This window comes from Crinia signifera, chromosome 3 (genome assembly GCF_055691185.1).
Source record: "Crinia signifera chromosome 3, ASM5569118v1, whole genome shotgun sequence".
In the NCBI taxonomy this organism is placed as follows: Eukaryota; Metazoa; Chordata; class Amphibia; order Anura; family Myobatrachidae; genus Crinia; species Crinia signifera.
This window is the reverse complement of record NC_139219.1, coordinates 46,233,409-46,252,390: the sequence shown is the minus strand read 5'-3', so window position 1 is coordinate 46,252,390 and position 18,982 is coordinate 46,233,409. Positions and strand designations below refer to the sequence as shown.

The window sequence follows — 18,982 nt, the reverse complement described above, 5'->3', positions numbered from 1 at the left end:
GTTCAAATAGGGGAGCCACCCCCACTGCCAACTCGCACACTTTCAAACATCAAAGCCAGTACTCAATTGCAGTTGGTGTTTCCTTTTTTAGATTTTGGACTGCATGGAGCCGCCACTGCTTACACTACCACCTAAGTGTCACAATATCATTATAAAATGGCGTACTAATTTTGTGCCACTCAAACAAACACGCACATGACATACAGTCTGCTCTGTAAACCTTGGTTAGCATATGGAAAGGTTCATTGGGCGTTTTATTTAATTTAATTAAAAATTGTTAACACTTTACTTTTGAAGTATTTATGTTGTACGAAAAAAACACAATATTGCACCAAATACCAGCGAGTGCCGGTGGCAGCGTTTGGGGTCAGCAAATCAGGAAATAGTCCTGATCCCTCAACCCAGACGTCGATCAGTGACAGATCTTAACAGTGGCTTTCTAAATTGGAAAAAAGTACCCCCTGAAGAGTCTCTAAAGGGGGCTGTCTGTCAACCAAAATTAACATGTTATGGTTAGAAATACGTACTACACCCCATCAAATGCAATGTTCACAGATCACTGTGTAAATGTCCCATCATGGATCGTCCAGCAATTGCACATAAATCTCGTCACTATAGATAGAAGAATTTTCTATGTCAAGTAAAAGAACAAGACACAGGCCTAATAAGCTGCAGAATAAACCCAGTACCAGTGATTTTCCAGTCAGCTTTTATTTCTAAATGATATCCTGTATACACGACCATAACTAATGCTCTATAGAAACAAATAAGCACAGCTACCCGACCAGCTGGGTTATGTCATATGTGAGTAGCGCGGGTCACCTGCACTGTGTCCAGACTGACTGCTCCATTAAAGGATCATTTTAAAAATCAAACAGATTTAATTAAATGTGTGTCCTGGGAAACACTTTGCCTCCATTTTACTGCAAATGTAAATTAAACACTAAGCAGTTCCCTGTCATGAGTCAATGCAGCGCAGCATCAATTAGCTTCATGGGCCCATTAACTTGAGCTTCAAAAGTGATAGCGGCACTTATTAATACCATGATCACAGGTCATTCGGTTCCAGAACGAAGAAAAAAAACCACGCCAGAAGAAAAGATAATGCCGCGCTAATAATGGCGGATTACAAACACTGAAAAGGCAACCATGCAAATCTGGATCAGAATGAATTTTTACCATACAAGATTATGCAAACCGGCATGCACATTGCCGCACAGATACAGGTACATAGGTTCATATACAGTACATCCAGTGCTCCCATAACTGCAGTTGCTTTATTTGTTCATAAAGTTTTTAAAAAGGTCTTCCTGCTGGTGCAAGCTTCTGTCACACCTAACTGTGCTCTCATATTTCCTGCGGTGCCTTTAACGCACAGTTTACAACAGTAGTCACCACAATCTGGATGGTAGCAGTTTTCAGAAGTAACAGAGGCTGACGAGTGCTATAGTCCCACCGGCGCTGTTCAAGTCATTTTTGCTGAGACACATGTTTTGATAAACCAGATATATCAAATCTGTTTACTGGCATAAAGTGCTACTGCAACTGATGGGAAGTAAGTAGATGTTTTCATTAAAATAGCTAGAGTATAGTGCAAGTGGTGAACTGTATGTTATTCTGTTATACTTATATTTTAAGCGGATCAGCAGTCTACAGGGTTACAGTATTAAGGGGCCCTGATTTTCTAGGGGGCAACCATTATCAGACAATGTTATTTTTTATTACATTTACAATGCTGCACTCAGGCCCTATTTTATTGCTGCATATTCTGGGGGCAAAACTGTTAATCTGATGCCTTCATGTGTTCTTTGCAGGTTTGGAAAGTGCTGTTGTCAGGTTGCTAGGCAACCAGGAGTGCAGACACACACCCTTCGGCCATTTAATTTCTGGAAGCATGGAGCAGCTCATTTGTGGCCGGTGAACAGAGTACTAGTGATAATTCATAGATTAGCCCTGCAGCTCTCTTAGAATACAGTTGTGGTTAACATAAGGGTGACAGTGTGGTAAACCGCTTTTGTTAGGACAGCTAAATCCTGCGTTACTGCATGTGAATGCCCATCAAATCAGTAGCAAAGGTAGGGTTACCACCTCATCCATTTATTTCCGGACACATATTAATTACACAGGTTCTGTGGCAGTTTAAAAACAGGTGAAATGGAGTCTTGAAGTCAGCCAGCCACAGAACCTGTGTAATTAATATGTGTCCGGAATTAAAGGGATGAGGTGGTAACCCTACGCAAAGGGTCCACCCAGGTCCAAAGAGACGGGTATCAACCTAACAGGATTTTACAACACAAAAGCCTAGATGAGCTGAGGTATAAATGGGTAACCCGGGTCATCTGATTTGGGAACCTTTAACAGCATGGGGGCTTTCCCTGAGTAAGGAGATCTCCTAGTGCCAACACTGCACCCTTGTGCAGTGTGAACAGAGCACATCTGAACTACTCCAAACACAGGATTACACTATATATATATATGTATTTCCGTATGTCTCACATGTTGAAAACACCATATCCAATCTGAGAAAACATCAGGAGAGAAGTATAATGCTTATTTTCCTAGTTGTGTGCCATTATTCAGCTGAGGATTTTATACTATTTTCTGACGCCAGTGTTTTCGTCATGCTGTGATTTTAATTTCTGTTTTTAATATGTTAATATGTAATATGTTAATAGGTTTTTTATTACCTACCTTGAAGTGTTTGTTTCATTAGATACATCTATTATATACACGCACACAAACATATGTACACATGCCATGATACTGACTGGAGGTTCTCCTCACCTGGATAAAATGCGTGTTCTAGTCAAGCTGTTATCCTGTAGGTGCCCTATACAAGGATCTACTCCTGGTGCCTCTTGTGGTCATAATATGATTTTGCATTTGAACCTTACCATCATGCTACATACATCTAAAAACATATATACTGTATTTGCTGGCGTATAAGACTACTTTTTTCCCCTGAAAAACATGCCTCCAAGTGGGAGGGTCGTCTTATACGCCGGGTGCACTTATATAACAAACTCTATATTTTGAGTGGAAATGTTGGGGGTCGTCTTATACGCCGGCAAATACGGTATATAAAATGCAACCATACATTACACAAGACACGGCAAAAACTCTAATCGAGGCACTCATTATCCCTCGCATTGATTGTTACTACAATCCATCCTGAATGCAACTGCAAGACTAATCTACTTTACTAAATGTTCATCAGGTGATCCACTCTGTTATTCCCTCCATATACCATCAGTCCCTCCATATACCAAACATACTGTATTCAACATAATATATTTTTACTTACACACAAGGCTATTAACCAATCAACATCATACATCTTTTCTGTCATCTCATAATATTACCCAACCTCATTGCGCCAGAAAAGGGGTGGAGCCGAAGACGAGGAGGCATGACCGAGGGAAATGCCCAGCAATCTCTGAGCAGCCGTAATTGGGAGAATCTGGATGGACCATTTTGCAACAGATATCATTTGCTGGGTCATTAGACGTTGAGTCTGGTACTGCAAAATCTCTTCCCCAATCTTCTTTTTCCCCATTAAACTACTCTATCTCCCACTAGCCTCTATCTCTCCCTGAATGTCATGTTCAGAACCCATTAATGACACAACTGTGTTCTATTACGTAGAGCCCGGGACATGATTCAGACAGCACTCATACTATGCACACACACAGCATGAGGCTGGGGTTCCCTGTGATGTTCCAGGCTGGTCAGCATTCCCTGACTGTCACACAGCAACTGGATACTGAAGGACCCATCTTACATCATTGATGGCCACCGGCTAGCTGTGCCAGCAGGTTGGGGAGTTGTGGCTGTTGATGTACGGGCGCCATAAGCAGTTACCATGTTTAATTCCTCTTGCAGAGAGGCATTGGCTGTGAGATACATACCAAGGGAAGCTTAACAAATGATATCATGTGGGTTGAGTCTACAAGACCTATTAATAGACTAGTCAATGGATAGACTGTCTGATCTCTAACATTAACGAAGCTCACCAAATGGCTGCCTTACAAAATGTAGTCAAAAATGTCCTTCTTCAGGTTAGAGGATAAGTTAGGGATGGCCATCGCCTGGTAACCCATTATAGATTTATCACCCATCTATGGCACCCAGTCGTTCATCTGCAGGCCACCTGCATGCATTTGTGGTTCTCGGCTGCCATATGACCTAGAGAGCCAATATTTTACATCGATATCCGACCATCCATGGTTAACAATCATCAATGATCGATGTCCACCCTACAGTAGGTCCGGCAAGTAACACTTTCTCTACATTTTGGATGTTCTCATAAGTGGGATTGATGTAATATTCTGTGCACTTCCCTTACTGACTGAGCTCACAGCATGGAGACACCAAGACAACTAGGCCACAATGACAAATATCACCCTCCAGTGACTGTGATGGTTACACAACTAACATTGGGCACTGCATAAAGTATGTACAGAGATTGCTGCAGATACTAATATAAACCAAACTATGGTCCTGATTCAGTAAGGATCACATATGCTAAGCTGCTTCCAGCAGCTTAGCATATGAGATCCCTAGCAATGAAAATGCAGGAGGAGGTGCATACCAGCCCCTGCCTGCATACCGCCCCCTGCCTGCATACCGCCCCCTGCCTGCATACCGCCCCCTGCCTGAATACGACCCCCTGTCTGCATACCGCCCCCTACCTGCATACCGCCCCCTGCCTGCATACCACCCCCTGCCTGAATACCACCCCCTGTCTGCATACCGCCCCCTGCCTGCATACCGCCCCCTGCCTGCATACCACCCCCTGCCTGAATACCGCCCCCTGTCTGCATACCGCCCCCTACCTGCATACCGCCCCCTACCTGCATACCGCCCCATGCCTGAATACCGCACCCTGCCTGCATACCGCCCCATGCCTGCATACTGCCCGCTGCCTGCATACCGCCCCCTGCCTGCATACCGCTCCCTTCCTAAATACCACCCCCTGCCTGCATACCACCCCCTGCCTTCATAACGTCCCCTGCCTGAATACCACCCCCTGTCTGCATACCGCCCCCTACCTGCATACCGCCCCCTACCTGCATACCGCCCCATGCCTGCATACCGCACCCTGCCTGCATACCGCCCCATGCCTGTATACTGCCCGCTGCCTGCATACCGCCCCCTGCCTGCATACCGCTCCCTTCCTAAATACCGCCCCCTGCCTGCATACCACCCCCTGCCTGCAAACCACTCCCTGTCTGCATACCACCCCCTGCCTGCATACCACTCCTTGCCTGCATACCACCCCCTGCCTGCATACCACCCCCTGCCTGCATACCACCCCCTGCCTGTATTTGCGATCAAAGTAAACTTCAATGCAATTGCAATTCAAGAGAAAGTCTAATCCTACTCAGGCTCCGTGTCACAAGGAGGATTGCGATGACAAGGATACTGTGATGTCCTTGGCCTGGCCATCCCTGTGAACAAAGATGACACGTCCCCATTTCTGGAAATGCCATCCGCCCTCTGCCTGTCCGTTCTGCACTTCAGCCAAAGCTTTGTGCGAACTGGAGGTTGTATCGTTTATGAGATCCAACCACCTGATCCAACCACCTGATCCAACCACCTGAATCAGCCCTTAAACCCACATAACCCCAGGGCTATGGATCGGGGAGGAAGCGCTGGGCAAAAATGTAATAGTTATCTTTATTAAGTAATAATAAAGTAGGTGTTTGAGCCACAGGAACAGTTATTTGTCTGTAACTTGGCAACAACTAAAGTTTTCTTCCCTGGTATATATAAAAGCTGATATGTGATAAGAGATCTTTACACTTTTGTCTATGAACTTAAATGCCTTCATTACGTTATTAACTCGGATGTTCTTAACCTTTCAGACGTAAGTTCAGTCTTCAGTTTTGAATGAATCATACACAGTATTTCCTTTTCACTTCCACCCACAGATTTTTTTTTGTGTTGTACACTAAACTCGAAATCCTCAAAATATACCAAGAAAACATGTAAACAGGTAAATCATCTTTTACACAAGCTATAATATCAGCCGCTTAAGGATATAATAAAATGCTTGAGAACACATATTCTCAATAACTTAGAAATGATGTTCCTATGAAGTTTGTCAATGTCCGACATAGGGCTTCATCTAATAGGAAGTTCTCAGTACTTAAGGGGATAATTCAGAGCTGATCGCTGTTGTGCGTAATTACAAGGTGATCGATTATCGAACAACTGAGCGTGCGTATGGATTGTAGCGTACATGCGCTAGGCCAAACAGCGACAAAACTCAGCAATTACTTTTTTCGGAACCCCCTTGCAACTTGACTGACAGTAAGCCTCCATTTGTGGGTGATAACCAGATGTTTTATGGGAGTGGTCAGAAAAATACAGCCGTTAAATTACGCACACTTGCACAGACTGAGAAAATTATTCGATGGTGAGTGAGTTTTGCAGCTGGCTTCTCGATATTATCGCAAGTCTTTCGCAGACTTGCACAGGGCAAGTTCTCACTCTGTCTGGGAGCAACTATCTCATCGCTGGCTTCTGCGAATTCACACACAACTCTCTTGTGAATCACTCTCAGGCATTATTCTTCCTTGGCTCTGCTCATATCACAATAATCATCAAATGTCGTAGAATTATCTGTCGGTATACCGCTTTCTATTTATAAGCAGTCACTAGGCTTCCTCATGAAGTTCATTGGATTTAGTATCACAATCATTCACCTGGAGTTCTAACGGGAATTGCTCATTAATGATCAGGTAGATTTAAGCGGATGACTCTCAAAGGCTTTATACTTTGCTTGAATAAAACCGAGGTTCCATTTTTTTCCCCTTAAGCCTGTATATGAAGTTTCATTAATATACAGTCATCACCTTCTCTGATGAGTCAGTTCCCCAGGCCTGTGGTCTTGTTTTTATACTTGACTTTGTCACTCTGTTTCACTTCCCGCATTTAAATAATCAAAAAATCTTGTCTTATCCTCTGATGAATGTTAATAGGACACCCCTTTTCTTTGTCATTAAACTATCCTAATGCATTCCCATATTGAATACTGTAACCCTGGGCCTCATTTAGACCTGTTAGCAAGGCTGCAATTTTTGCAGATGCACAAAACCATGCTGCACTGCAGGTGGGGCAGATGTAACATGTGCAGAGAGTTAAGGCCCCCATACACTACAGCGATTTGGGCCAATTTAACCCATTCCCAATGGATCCGGCTGAGAAATCGGCCCAAATCAGATGCTTCGATTACCCCTTGGGTCCGATGTGCGGTCCCCTGCACATCAGAGGTTGTGCCTACATGCTGGTCTGACTTCCGATCTTGGAGCCCCCTTCCAGCGGCAGGGAACACGGGGTCACAGTTTGTGGGGGATCAGCTGGTCATACACTGCTGAGATACATCGCGGTAGTGTATGGCCACCTTTAGAGTGCAAGTTTCAATGGTTCACCGGGGGATAGCATCTAAAGGCACTACAACCTGGACTACTGCAATTAAAGATGCACAAAGTGGGCACCCCAGTCCTTGCACATACAGATGCACACTTGTACGCCAGGGGAAGGTGTACTGCTAGCTTTTGCATAAAGTTGCCGACTGGACTACAGTAAAAGAGGCTAAAGCAGTGCGGCATTATGCGACTTAGTACAATGTGTATTTTTTCCTACATAGCATTTAGCTTTTTTGGGGGTCAGGGACCAGAAAAAAAAATCCTCCTGATAATGTTAAATATAGTGAAATAAATTCCCTTCCATAATGGACTTTTTTTCCCTTGTCTGTAGCTTGCGAATTTGAGTACAAATGTTTTTGTTTTTTATTGTTTTATTTGAAGAGGAAACTATCAAAGAAACAGTAAAGCCCCATACGGACTAAGCGATGTTACCAATAAAAAGGCCCTTCTGAGCAATATCGTTTGTAAAATTGCCTACGCTTAATATTGTTAATGATGCCTACTCCCGTGGGTCATCAACAACCCCTGTCGTCTGTACCTGCAGCTTAATCTTGATTACATCTTCAACGACTGCATGATCTGAGCGGAGACTTCACCATTACCGATATCATTTAGCGTGTATGCACTTTATTTTTCTCCAGGTTCAAAGGAAATGTGTGATCTAGAGCTGGGCTGGCCAAACCGATCCTCGAGATCTGACAACAGTCCACATTTTCTAGATCACATAGCTGAAGCAGAGGTGCAGTCATTACTAACTGTCACATATTCAAACATGTGCTGCATTAATTCCTAGCTGACACTTTCTACAGATCACAGGGGACCTGGAAAACATGAACTGTTGGTAGCCCTCAAGGACTGGTTTGGCCACCACTGATACAGAGTGTATAGGGCTTAAGGGTCCAAAAAAATCAATATATCTGTGTATCATGATGCCTATTTATGAGCTTTGGTGAGGCTATATGTCAGATTAGTTTGTTCTACATATAACATATTGTAAACTTTCTAGTTTTGGAATCAACTCAATACTTTGGATCCAGGGAATTCTGTGGTCAAACCCAAAGCCCACAATAGGCAATGCCATCTATAAAGTTTAGCTTTCTGGAGGTTGATACATATAGGTATTGTACCGAACCACATTTTACAGTTAGTACTTCAGATATGTGAGGACTGCTGTGTTTTGGTAAAACCACCTTCACATGTTTTGGTTTGTTGGTTGGGATTCAGATTTTGGTTTAAAAAACCATGTGATACCCTGCCATCTACCAGCATATGCAATGCCATTGACTGTCACAGGATCTGACAAATCCGTATACAATTCCATACACACAAGGCCATGCATCGGATCCGGAGGTAAAACACATAGAAATGGCACTTTAACATTATTTATCGTCCCGATGTGAAAAACAGCCATATTGTATAAGTGTATAGGCACCTTTACATATTTTTCATATTAGGATTCAAAGTGAAAAATTCATCAAAACTTCAAGAGGCAAGTGAAGTGTTGCCCACGGCAACCATCCAAATTCTAGCCCCCTCATCTCCCTGCAGCCATCTCTTAAGTGAGGAGAGTGGAGATCACACTTTCAAATATGGAGCTGGATTGTTAGCCAATCAGAACTCATGGTCCAGCAGCCAATCACAAGCCGGCACCATATTTAAAGTGTATTAGCCGAAACCAAGGTTCGGGCAAGTTGTTGATTTTGCCAAATGGTGAACACCTCGTTACAGTAGCATGCACAGAAATCTTGCCGGCAGTGCGATTTGCCAGGGATGACTTCGGCATACCACTGAAGGGGTTAATAGAATATCCTAGGTAAACAATATCTAGAATCTGACCTGCAATGGGAAACACATCCACCTGTTTAGTAGGTTTGATTCATTATTCATTCATTAACAGTTTCTTATATAGCGCTCACATATTTCGCAGCGCTTCACAGAGAATATTTGACCATTCACATCAGTCCCTGCCCCAGTGGAGCTTACAATCTATATTCCCTACCACATGTACACGCACACACAGACATTCTAGGGTTAATTTGTTGGGAGCCAATTAGACTACCAGTATATGTTTGGCATGTGGAAGGAAACCGGAGTACCTGGAGGAAACCCACGCAATTACAGGGAGAATCAATTTTGTCCTAAAGAACAGAATATAGACCTGAGCAAGCTTTACTTAAACATAGGTGTCACTCACTGTTGATCAGTTCACACTCAAGACAGCCCTATATCAGTGATGGCTAACCTTGACACTCCAGCTGTTGTTGAACTACACATCCCAGCATGCCCTGCATCAGTTCTAACATGGCCAAATAGCAAAACTGTAGCAGGGCAAGCTGGGATGTGTAGTTCAACAACAGCTGGAGTCTCAAGGTTAGCCATCACTGCCCTATATAGAGGCTGCTCTGGAGCAGGTACAGTGTCATTAACAAAACAGTAGCAGCTTTCACATTGCCTACGTTATGCTCCTCCATGGAAAATAATGAATTCTGTTTGCAGATAATTACCACAATTAGCATGTCCTGTGCCCTAATAAGAACATAAAGCATGCACTAAGCATCTTAGAGGTGACAGAGTGGTTTGTTGAGACTAATAACATTACTGTGACCTAGTAACTACCCAATAAATCGTACTGTAATCCAGAGTGCAAATAGTATTTATGCGATTGCTGTCAATAGACAAATAAGAAGTTGGCAACTATGTCTCAAATTGAAATTAAGTTAAGTGCACTTGTGACGAAGCCACCCAGTTTATGCTATGGCCAGATAGGGGAGAAAAAAATAAATAAATTATATATATATATATATATATATATATATATACATAGTGGTTTTATAGCAATGCTTAATATATATATATATATATATGTATATATATATATATGTATATATATAGAGCAAAAAAAGAGGGCACTCACCAATCGTTGAATAAATTTGAAGAAAAAACGATTTATTGATGCTTACATGACAGGGCTAACGTTTCGGTCTCAACAAAGACCTTTGTCAAAGCCAAGCAATATCAAGAGCAGGTCCTTCCACCATGAACACATGGGGTGTTCATGGTGGAAGGACCTGCTCTTGATATTGCTTGGCTTTGACAAAGGTCTTTGTTGAGACCGAAACGTTAGCCCTGTCATGTAAGCATCAATAAATCGTTTTTTCTTCAAATTTATTCAACGATTGGTGAGTGCCCTCTTTTTTTGCTCTTTATTATCTGGATATCTCATCCTTGGAGTGAGCACCACCGTGGTGACTCATTTGTGATAGGTGCGGAACTTCCAGGAATTTATATATATATATATGTCTAGTGTCCGGGAGTCTCTGAAACACTGAGAAATCTAACTACAGTACTGCTCAAAACATACAGATAAATACTAGAGGGAAGAAAACCACTGCAAATAAAAAAAAGCTAAAAGACTTGTAGCCGTCATTACTGGTATTGTGTTTTTATGATCCATTTCCTTATTTCCTTGTTATGTTAACTCAGATTTAGGTTATGCGCACTCAGATTTTAATTAGAAAATAAACATTGCATCACATAGATAAACATTCAGAAATTTCAAGTACAGATTTTGACCATATTATATATGGTCTAGTGTTCTAGTATAGTCAAAATCTCAAGTAAATATAGTCAAAATCTCAAGCAAATATAGTCAAGATTATATGGTTCTGGGATCTGTGGAGTTCAAGGGAAATTTGGATAGTCAAAAATCGTACATAGCCAAAATATCACTGTGTGTATGCACCTATAAAGACGTTTTTAAAAAACATAAAGATAAGGAATTTTCTTATAAACATAATGTAAATCTGGGTACACACCTAAAGATTTATCTGTCCAATCTGTCTGGTGGGAACAATAATCTGGCAATGTATAAAAGGACAATCAAACATTTGCTCCCAAATGCTGGAAAGCAAACAACAGTCGTTCAGACAAATAAGACAAAGTAAATTGATTTAACAAATGTATGAAAAACAATGGTTTTTATCCATTTCTAGCATTCACAAGCAAATGGTTGATTGTCCTTTGCTTCCATACATTGCTAGATTATTGTTAGCACCAGATAGATTGGACAGATAAATCTTTCAGTGTGTATTCCACTTAACCTTTGCAGCTAAAACACTGCAATCTTTTCTCCTATTGTTAAAGTAATATTTATATAATTAATTAAATTATCGATGCAAAGTTATATACTGCGCAGTGGAAAATGTCCTAGCTATTATAATATAGAATTTAGATGAATTATAAATTGACTTTCCACTTTTGTAAACCCACATTTTATCCACTATGTACCTATGTAAAACCACTTAAGGGAACATTCATCACTCAAGCCTATTCAATTAGCCCTGAATGCAATCTGCCGGCAACTCAGGTGAACTAGCCTGTTTTTGTGAATCTGGCAGTGTTAGCGTATATGTACGACCGTAAACTTATCACGGTAATGTGTGGAAACGCACAGAAACAGAAAATGTAATGGTTGCAAAAAACAGACTGCAATTGTATTACCTGGAGTGAAAGGCTTGAGGCTTAACCAGTTTTTCATCCTTGTTAAGTTTCAGGGCTAATTGAATTCCCCTTGATATCATATAGTGTCATAAAACTGAATGACAATCATACATTTTTAAAGCAATTGATAGGATCTACTTCAACTGTCCAAGTTTGTCTGCATTCAGCAGAAGCTCAGTAATCAGATTTCAAAAAGTTGCCCTAATCTAGAGTGATTTCATGCCAGTATCAAACCTCCAACAGTTTTCTGTAAAAATGCCCAATATACTATATCAATAAATAACCATCATAGGAAATGACTTCTGTAAATAGATAAATAAAACAAAAACAGGTGACACTGAGGCTTCTTTCGAGAACTTTGGCCAGTCACAACTTCCAATTGAAGCACAATTTGTGTGGAGTTTGTATGTTGACCCTGTCTTTATTTGAACTTCCGCCCACAGTCCAAAAACACTTATTTTATCAAAGTGTCCACTTTCGCAATTATTCACTTCAAAGGTAACAAAGTAACCAGAGGAGGGTTCCCCTATTTTCTGTAATGATGAAGATGGGGGAAGTGGGGAGAAACAAATATAGTTTAGCACTACACCGGCAAATATCCTATGTTATTTAAGTTATTTAAGGCCTTAATTGTGGGTCAAACCAGCAAAACATTGCAAGTAGTTCGTAAAAATTGGAAATGTATGTAATGGGAAAGTAGGAAATACTTTGATGTTACATTTATTACGTGCATAACCACCCTGCACACTGACCTTGCGGACCACTAAGCACAGCAACACAGCCGGAACACCAGCTTAAATACAGCATATACCAAAGCAAGACTAAAGATATACACAGTCAATGAGCTACACCACCATGCACTATTGCATCAAATACAATGGTTTCTTTTTTTTTAAGTGACCCCCCCACTACCACTGCAGACTTATTTGGAACTGTTTAGAGATATGATCCCCTCCCTGTCTTTTGTTGTCTGACAGAAGTTTGTAATCTTTTCAGAATATGGTACGTAGTTTTGTGAAAAGATTGAGTATCATATGTTGTGCAGTGTTCATTCTAGCACCCGCTATCTTTGAAAACCCATGCAGTTCCTCTTCCCTGCATGGGGTACCGCTGTCTGCTGTGGTGTTTCTAGCACAGGTCTGGTTTTCATATCAGTGCTGATATACCGACCATACTTTGCTTGTAGCACAACAGCAGACAGCGACACCCCAGGCAGGGAAGAGGAACTGCATGGGTTTTCAAAGATAGCGGGTGCTAGAATGAACACTATTGTGTATTGTGATGCATATTACACAAGTACTGGGAAGGCCATTTTCAGAGACATTACCTGGTCTTATATTTTGAACTAGAACATACATGACTTAAATGTTAACTTATATTTAATTAAATAAATGAACTTCTCTCAATCCTAAACCATCATGAAGAGCAATTACAGGCCACGGACAGCATGTGCATATGTGGTACCTGTAATGCAACATGTAGAATTCTAATTTCTTGCCTTTTCCACATTAAAATGGAAATATATTCTAGTTATACATGCATATATTAATAAGCCTTTGCCTTTTGCAGCACTGGTCATATGGGTAAAGCAAAAAAAAAAAAAAAAGAAAATCAAAATTCTCTAATAAATGTGGAATCTTCCAGATATGTATTACGAGTTACATTGTAGCGTTATCATTCAGCCAGGAACAACTGGTATTAAGTTAACATTTTCTATTTAAATATTGATTGAAGAGGTAGGCCATATTAATAGTTTTTTTTTTCTTTTGCTATTTTATAATAGTTTAGAATCCACTTGTCTGATTTAGTCTTTGCAATAAATCCTATGTCCACAAGTGGAATGTTCCTGAGCTTTCACGCTGAACATTTTTGCCATTATTACGTCATATGTTTTTGCATTTAAATTAGTTTTGCAACATACAATTTGTAGTTATGCCCAATATGTGATCGTCTTAATAGATCGCTGTCAGCACTGGTCTAGATAACAACAGTTCGAAACTGGGCATACAACTGGACATACAACTGCACATAGCAATCGCAAAAAAACACAAGAGGCCATTGGAATGACAAAATTAGGTTAACATCTTCACTTGGTGTAAAATAGTTTTAATCACGATTATATTCCCAATGTAGACTTTGACTGTCACTGAGCTGTGCTTTTACTTGGCTCGGCTTGTCTGAATAGAAGGAAGTAGGCTATTGGGCTATTTAGCAAAGTCTTCCTGCTACAGACTTCAGTCTCTGAAAGAAACAGTCCCAGCGGAAAAACTCCCAATAGCAGGTTTCCTTTATTATGACTACAGGGGTGGTGGGTGGGGGGGTGACTGGGTTCACCCCGCATTTCTTTTGATTCTTTAAGATAGATACCAGAAAATGATTTTTATACAGGTCTAAGATGCAGGTGGAATGTGACCTATTGAATATACCTGCAGGACAGATAAGATATAGTAAAAACATGATGTCAACTGTTGTCCCGTTAAATGCTGTATGAACAAACAAAATCATGGGGCAGGTTCGGGGAAGCCCAATGGAAGAGATCCTTAGTGCTCAGATGGAGTCATCCGAGACTCACGATTAACTTGAGAGGTCCAGAAGATAGGTCGGAGAATTGTTTAATTGGTTTGTGGCGTAAATGTACCTACAGTACATGGGAGCAGGTACTGCTAAAAATCACTTTTGACTATTTGTGTAAAAAAACAAACCTAAAAAACATTAATAACAAATCACTTGACCGGTTTCTAAATAAATGGTGCCAGGATGTTAATGACTTTGGTTTATTGGTATAAAATAATAATAAATAGGAATCTGGTTTTGGTTAGATGAAACTGGTCTTATGTTTTGTTTTTGGAACGATAAACGTGAATAATTTTAGCATTAAAGTGCTAGCTCACATGGCCGCTACCTTCCATACAGCATGAGAGGAAACCAAGACTCCTTCTCTGTAGACACTTTATCAGTCACAGGATTGTGTACAAGCCTTATCAGTCACAGGTTAGAAGATGAGAGTCCCAATAGATTAGAGGTGACAGACATATTACACCAGCCCTATTGATGTCCCACTAAGTATAAAGAGTGTAAAGTGATTTCATGTCCCCCATTTAACCCTTGACTTGCATTTACTAAAAAGCCTACTGGCTTTTTATGTTGTGTTGTGTTTTCCCTACTAAACCTCTCATCTCCAGTGTTCCCCATGTTATTAATAAGTCGCCATCTTGCACAAATCATTTAAATCTTCTGTCTCACTGGAAGAAACATTTCAAGAACATAGTTTGTGTAGTCTGCAGTCAACGTACTAAAGGTATACGGACTTAACCTCCATATACCAGCGCCGGCCCTGGTACCGTGTTATGTTTGTCTACAGTGTACACGGTGTACAGTACGCCACAAACTTCTGCTCTTACTAATGAGCAACTTTCATATTTTATGTCTGAAACTTGGTTTTCTTTATACAACTATTATTTTACAATGCACATAACCTTTGCATATATATAGACCTATTTATCAATAGGTAACCTATCCATATATATTTCATAGATAGATGTATCTACTTTTAAAACCACATTCACTACTATACGGTATACGTATTCATATACTATAGCAGACAACGAAAAACAACATTTTACCTGAAAGGTGCAGTTTTTGTTTTTAGATAAAAAATAGTGCAGAACCCCCCAAAAATGAAATCTGCAAGTTTAGACAGATGGATATATAGCACAGCAGCGCTGCGTTGACATATTGGTATGCACACAGGAATACACTGTAGGGCAGCTATAAAACTACTGCACTTATACTACGGTGCCAATCAGATCACCATATACCATGTAGGTGACAGCTGTATATTCCTGTTCTGCAATTGCCCAGTTTATGAACAGGTCTTAAAATGGTTTATAAAGACATATAAAAGTTGTAATAGCTGCTATCCAGTTGCAGAAATAATAGTTATTAGTAGGGTAACACATGCAGGTGGTGGGACACTGGGTACTGATATCCAATGCACCTTGTGACAAGTGCATAAATAGCCCAGAATATACATTAGCAGGTAATATGCACAGGGTGCCAGGGTGGCCCAACTTCTGCAGGCACAGCACAGTGATAACGTATGAGCGAGGATGATAATATTAATAATTATTAGTAGTTTTGATCCTACCTCTTCTTCTCCTTTTCTGCAGCCATGGCTTGTGTCTCTGACAATATTATAGATTGCAGCAATTCTGTGCTTCTGGCAAGTGTCCCAGAGGGTGAGGGGAAATCTGTGCTGCTCTGGCCCGGGGCCACGGGGGCCACAAAGCAAAAAGTACAAAAACAACAGAACAAAACGTGGAGAAAGTAAGAGACAGTAGTCGGGTATAGAGAGTGGGCAGTGGGTCCTCGGCGTGTGGGCTCCGGGCTGGCCGTACAGTCTCAGGGCACTGCTGAGGATTGTACAGCCGCCCAGGCAGGGGCAGAGTCCCTGGCAGAGCGGGTGCAGCGCCGTTTATCCGCAGCCGGGCAGAGAGTTGTGTGCTGGGCTCGGAGCTCCCCCTGCTCTCCGGGCTGGTGGTGGGTGGAGAATCTTCAGCTCTATACAGCTTCTCCCGTTCCAGTAGAGGCAACAAAACACATGTCCGGGCTCGGATTGGCGCCGGCGATGCCCGCCCTGCCTGCTGCCAACACCCACGGCCCTCCCACAGCTGCTGCCCGCCTGTATGACAGTGGACGGCACACAGCTGACAGGAGACTCCGGTGGGAGAGTCCCTTCTCCCCTGTGTACTGTACTGCACTATATTATACACATGCTGTACACACTGACAGCGGTGCTGTCTCTCTCTCTATGGACTGGGGCAGATGTACTAGCCTTGGAGAGAGATAAAGTGGGGGAGATACTTCTAATACTGTAATTTCCCAAACACAGCCTCTAACATTCAAATAGGGGACATACACCAACTGCCATTCCAAACTGACTCACTTGTAGTTGGTGGTACTCCAACTCTGGATCGCCCACACGTGACTGATTGCTACTTTATCTCCACTTTATCATTTTTCAAGGCTTAAGCTGCCCACACATAGTGCATTTTGGGCTTGCGCTCCCGCACACATTGCATAGAACAAAAACCTTGTGCTGCACGTACTTTCTGGACTAGATTGCATCAAGTTCAAAACGTATGCTGCTTTAGCACATCGCATGCATTTTGAACTAGATGCGATGCGATCTAGTCCAAAATTTGTGTGGGCAGCTTTAGTTCCAGGGGTGTCTTTAAAGAAGAGGGGGCCTGTGTGCAGCCTCTCTTCAGGCCTGGCGCCCTCCTCTCAGCGCATAAGTGCTGTGAGTAGTAGGGTCTGAGCACTATAGCGCATAGTATGTGCGCATTTCCAGAAAAATTACGCAGCCCCTTGGACTAAGGGGCCCATGTGCTCTGCGCACACTGCACTCATTATAAATACGACATTGCTTAGTACATCTCGCTTATCTCTCTCATAGATAATAATATATACATATATTATTATTATTATTAATATTATACCTTTCTAATCTTGAACCAATAAAAATGTTTACTACAGGTTAGTGTTTTTGACAATGGTAAAAAGTAGCTGTGTGCTTTTTGTTTGGTGTATGTCATTCTCATTTTTTAAAGTTAAAAGCAGAATGTGCAGCACTGAACAAGAAAACAGTAATGGCAGCCGCCTCACCACATAGCTACAACCACACCACAACTAGATGTAACAGTAGAGGAACATTTCAAGATTCATCTCTGTCATTTCACAACACAGATCTTTGGCTCTTGCAAGGCTGCAGAACTGGAGTAACTTGAATTTAAGGAGGCCCTTCCTGGCCTTTCAGTGACCCTCAGCTTTCTTAAAACCATGTCTTACTGTGTGTAAATTTTACAAATTAAGGGATGAATTCAATTGTATTCAACTGTTGGCCCAATGCCTAGGAATCGGATGAAAAGAGCCCAAATTGTACAAGTGGATGGAGGCCTTTAGTTAGTCTTCAGGCATGTATTTCTATAATTTCTTAATTATGTCACTGATTTCTTACCATTTCTTTAAATTGTTATAAACATTAAAGTTGTACCACAAAAAAAAAAAAATGGCAGCACTGGACATTATTTAGTGCCATTGTAACAAACTCCCAAATACTGGGTTCTGGTAGTCTGTCTGGGACCTTTCAGTGTCGCTGGGCAGACTTTTCATGGTAACACCATCCATGTCTTTCCGAAACAGCTCGCCTTGCCTCTTCCCTGACTACCCATTCCTGCCAGTCAAGTCTGGTACCTGGTGTAGGTACTACTGTATTCCTAGATAATACCTACCCTACTTTGTATTACATGCTGCACAAGTAAGCACAATCCAGGACTGACAGTCCCGGATCTATTCCATCTCTCCACATTCCCAATACTAGCTGCATATGCTGTCAATAAGGAGGTGGATGCACCTTGAGATCTGTTATTTGAGTAACATGGGTCCATCTCGCTGCATCAGCCCCAAATTGCCAACAGCACTGAAATACAAAGGTCACAAAGCTGTTATTTTACACCGATTGGGGAGAGCGATAAAGTGGACAGGGATAAAGGAGCAGCCAATCAGCTCCTAAATGCCACATTACAGGCTGTGATTGAAAAAAGTGAAGGAGCTGGTTGGTTGTTACTTTCTCTCTGTCCATTTCATCTATTTTCATGGATTAAGCCAGAGGTGGCCAAACCTGTTCTCAAGGTCTACCAACAGTTAATGTTTTTCAGGCAACCTGTGGATCTATATCAAAGTGCGTACACAGGGGGGGAGATATATTGCTCAACCATATATTGCTGAGCAATATATTGCTCAGTTTCTCCTTTTCATAAGCGACCAGAGATGGCCGGTTTGGCCACCCCTGCCTTAAGGGGTGTACACATGGGCACGTGGGCAGGCAGCTTAGTGCACTGAACAATTTTTGGGGGGCGTACACACGGTGAGATATTGGCTAATGGCCAATTTTAACTAAGGGATTTTGACTTAATTTTGACTAATTAATTATGGCAAGATGCACTGGAGTTTTTGGTACTTATGTATTATCTGGGCTCCCATGTTAA

The 18,982-nt window shown here is 41.6% G+C and overlaps 1 protein-coding gene across 1 annotated transcript in view; it reads right to left on the bottom strand.

Moving 5' to 3' along the window:
• The window catches only part of EPAS1 (endothelial PAS domain protein 1), a 137,827-nt gene extending 121,150 nt beyond the window's left edge, over window positions 1-16,677 (bottom strand). The window contains exon 1 of the mRNA XM_083175729.1: window positions 16,081-16,677. Coding sequence (XP_083031855.1) covers window positions 16,081-16,106 — 26 coding nt within the window. The 5' untranslated portion in view covers window positions 16,107-16,677. The remainder of the gene's footprint in view (window positions 1-16,080) is intronic.
• Window positions 16,678-18,982: the final 2,305 nt, after the last annotated feature.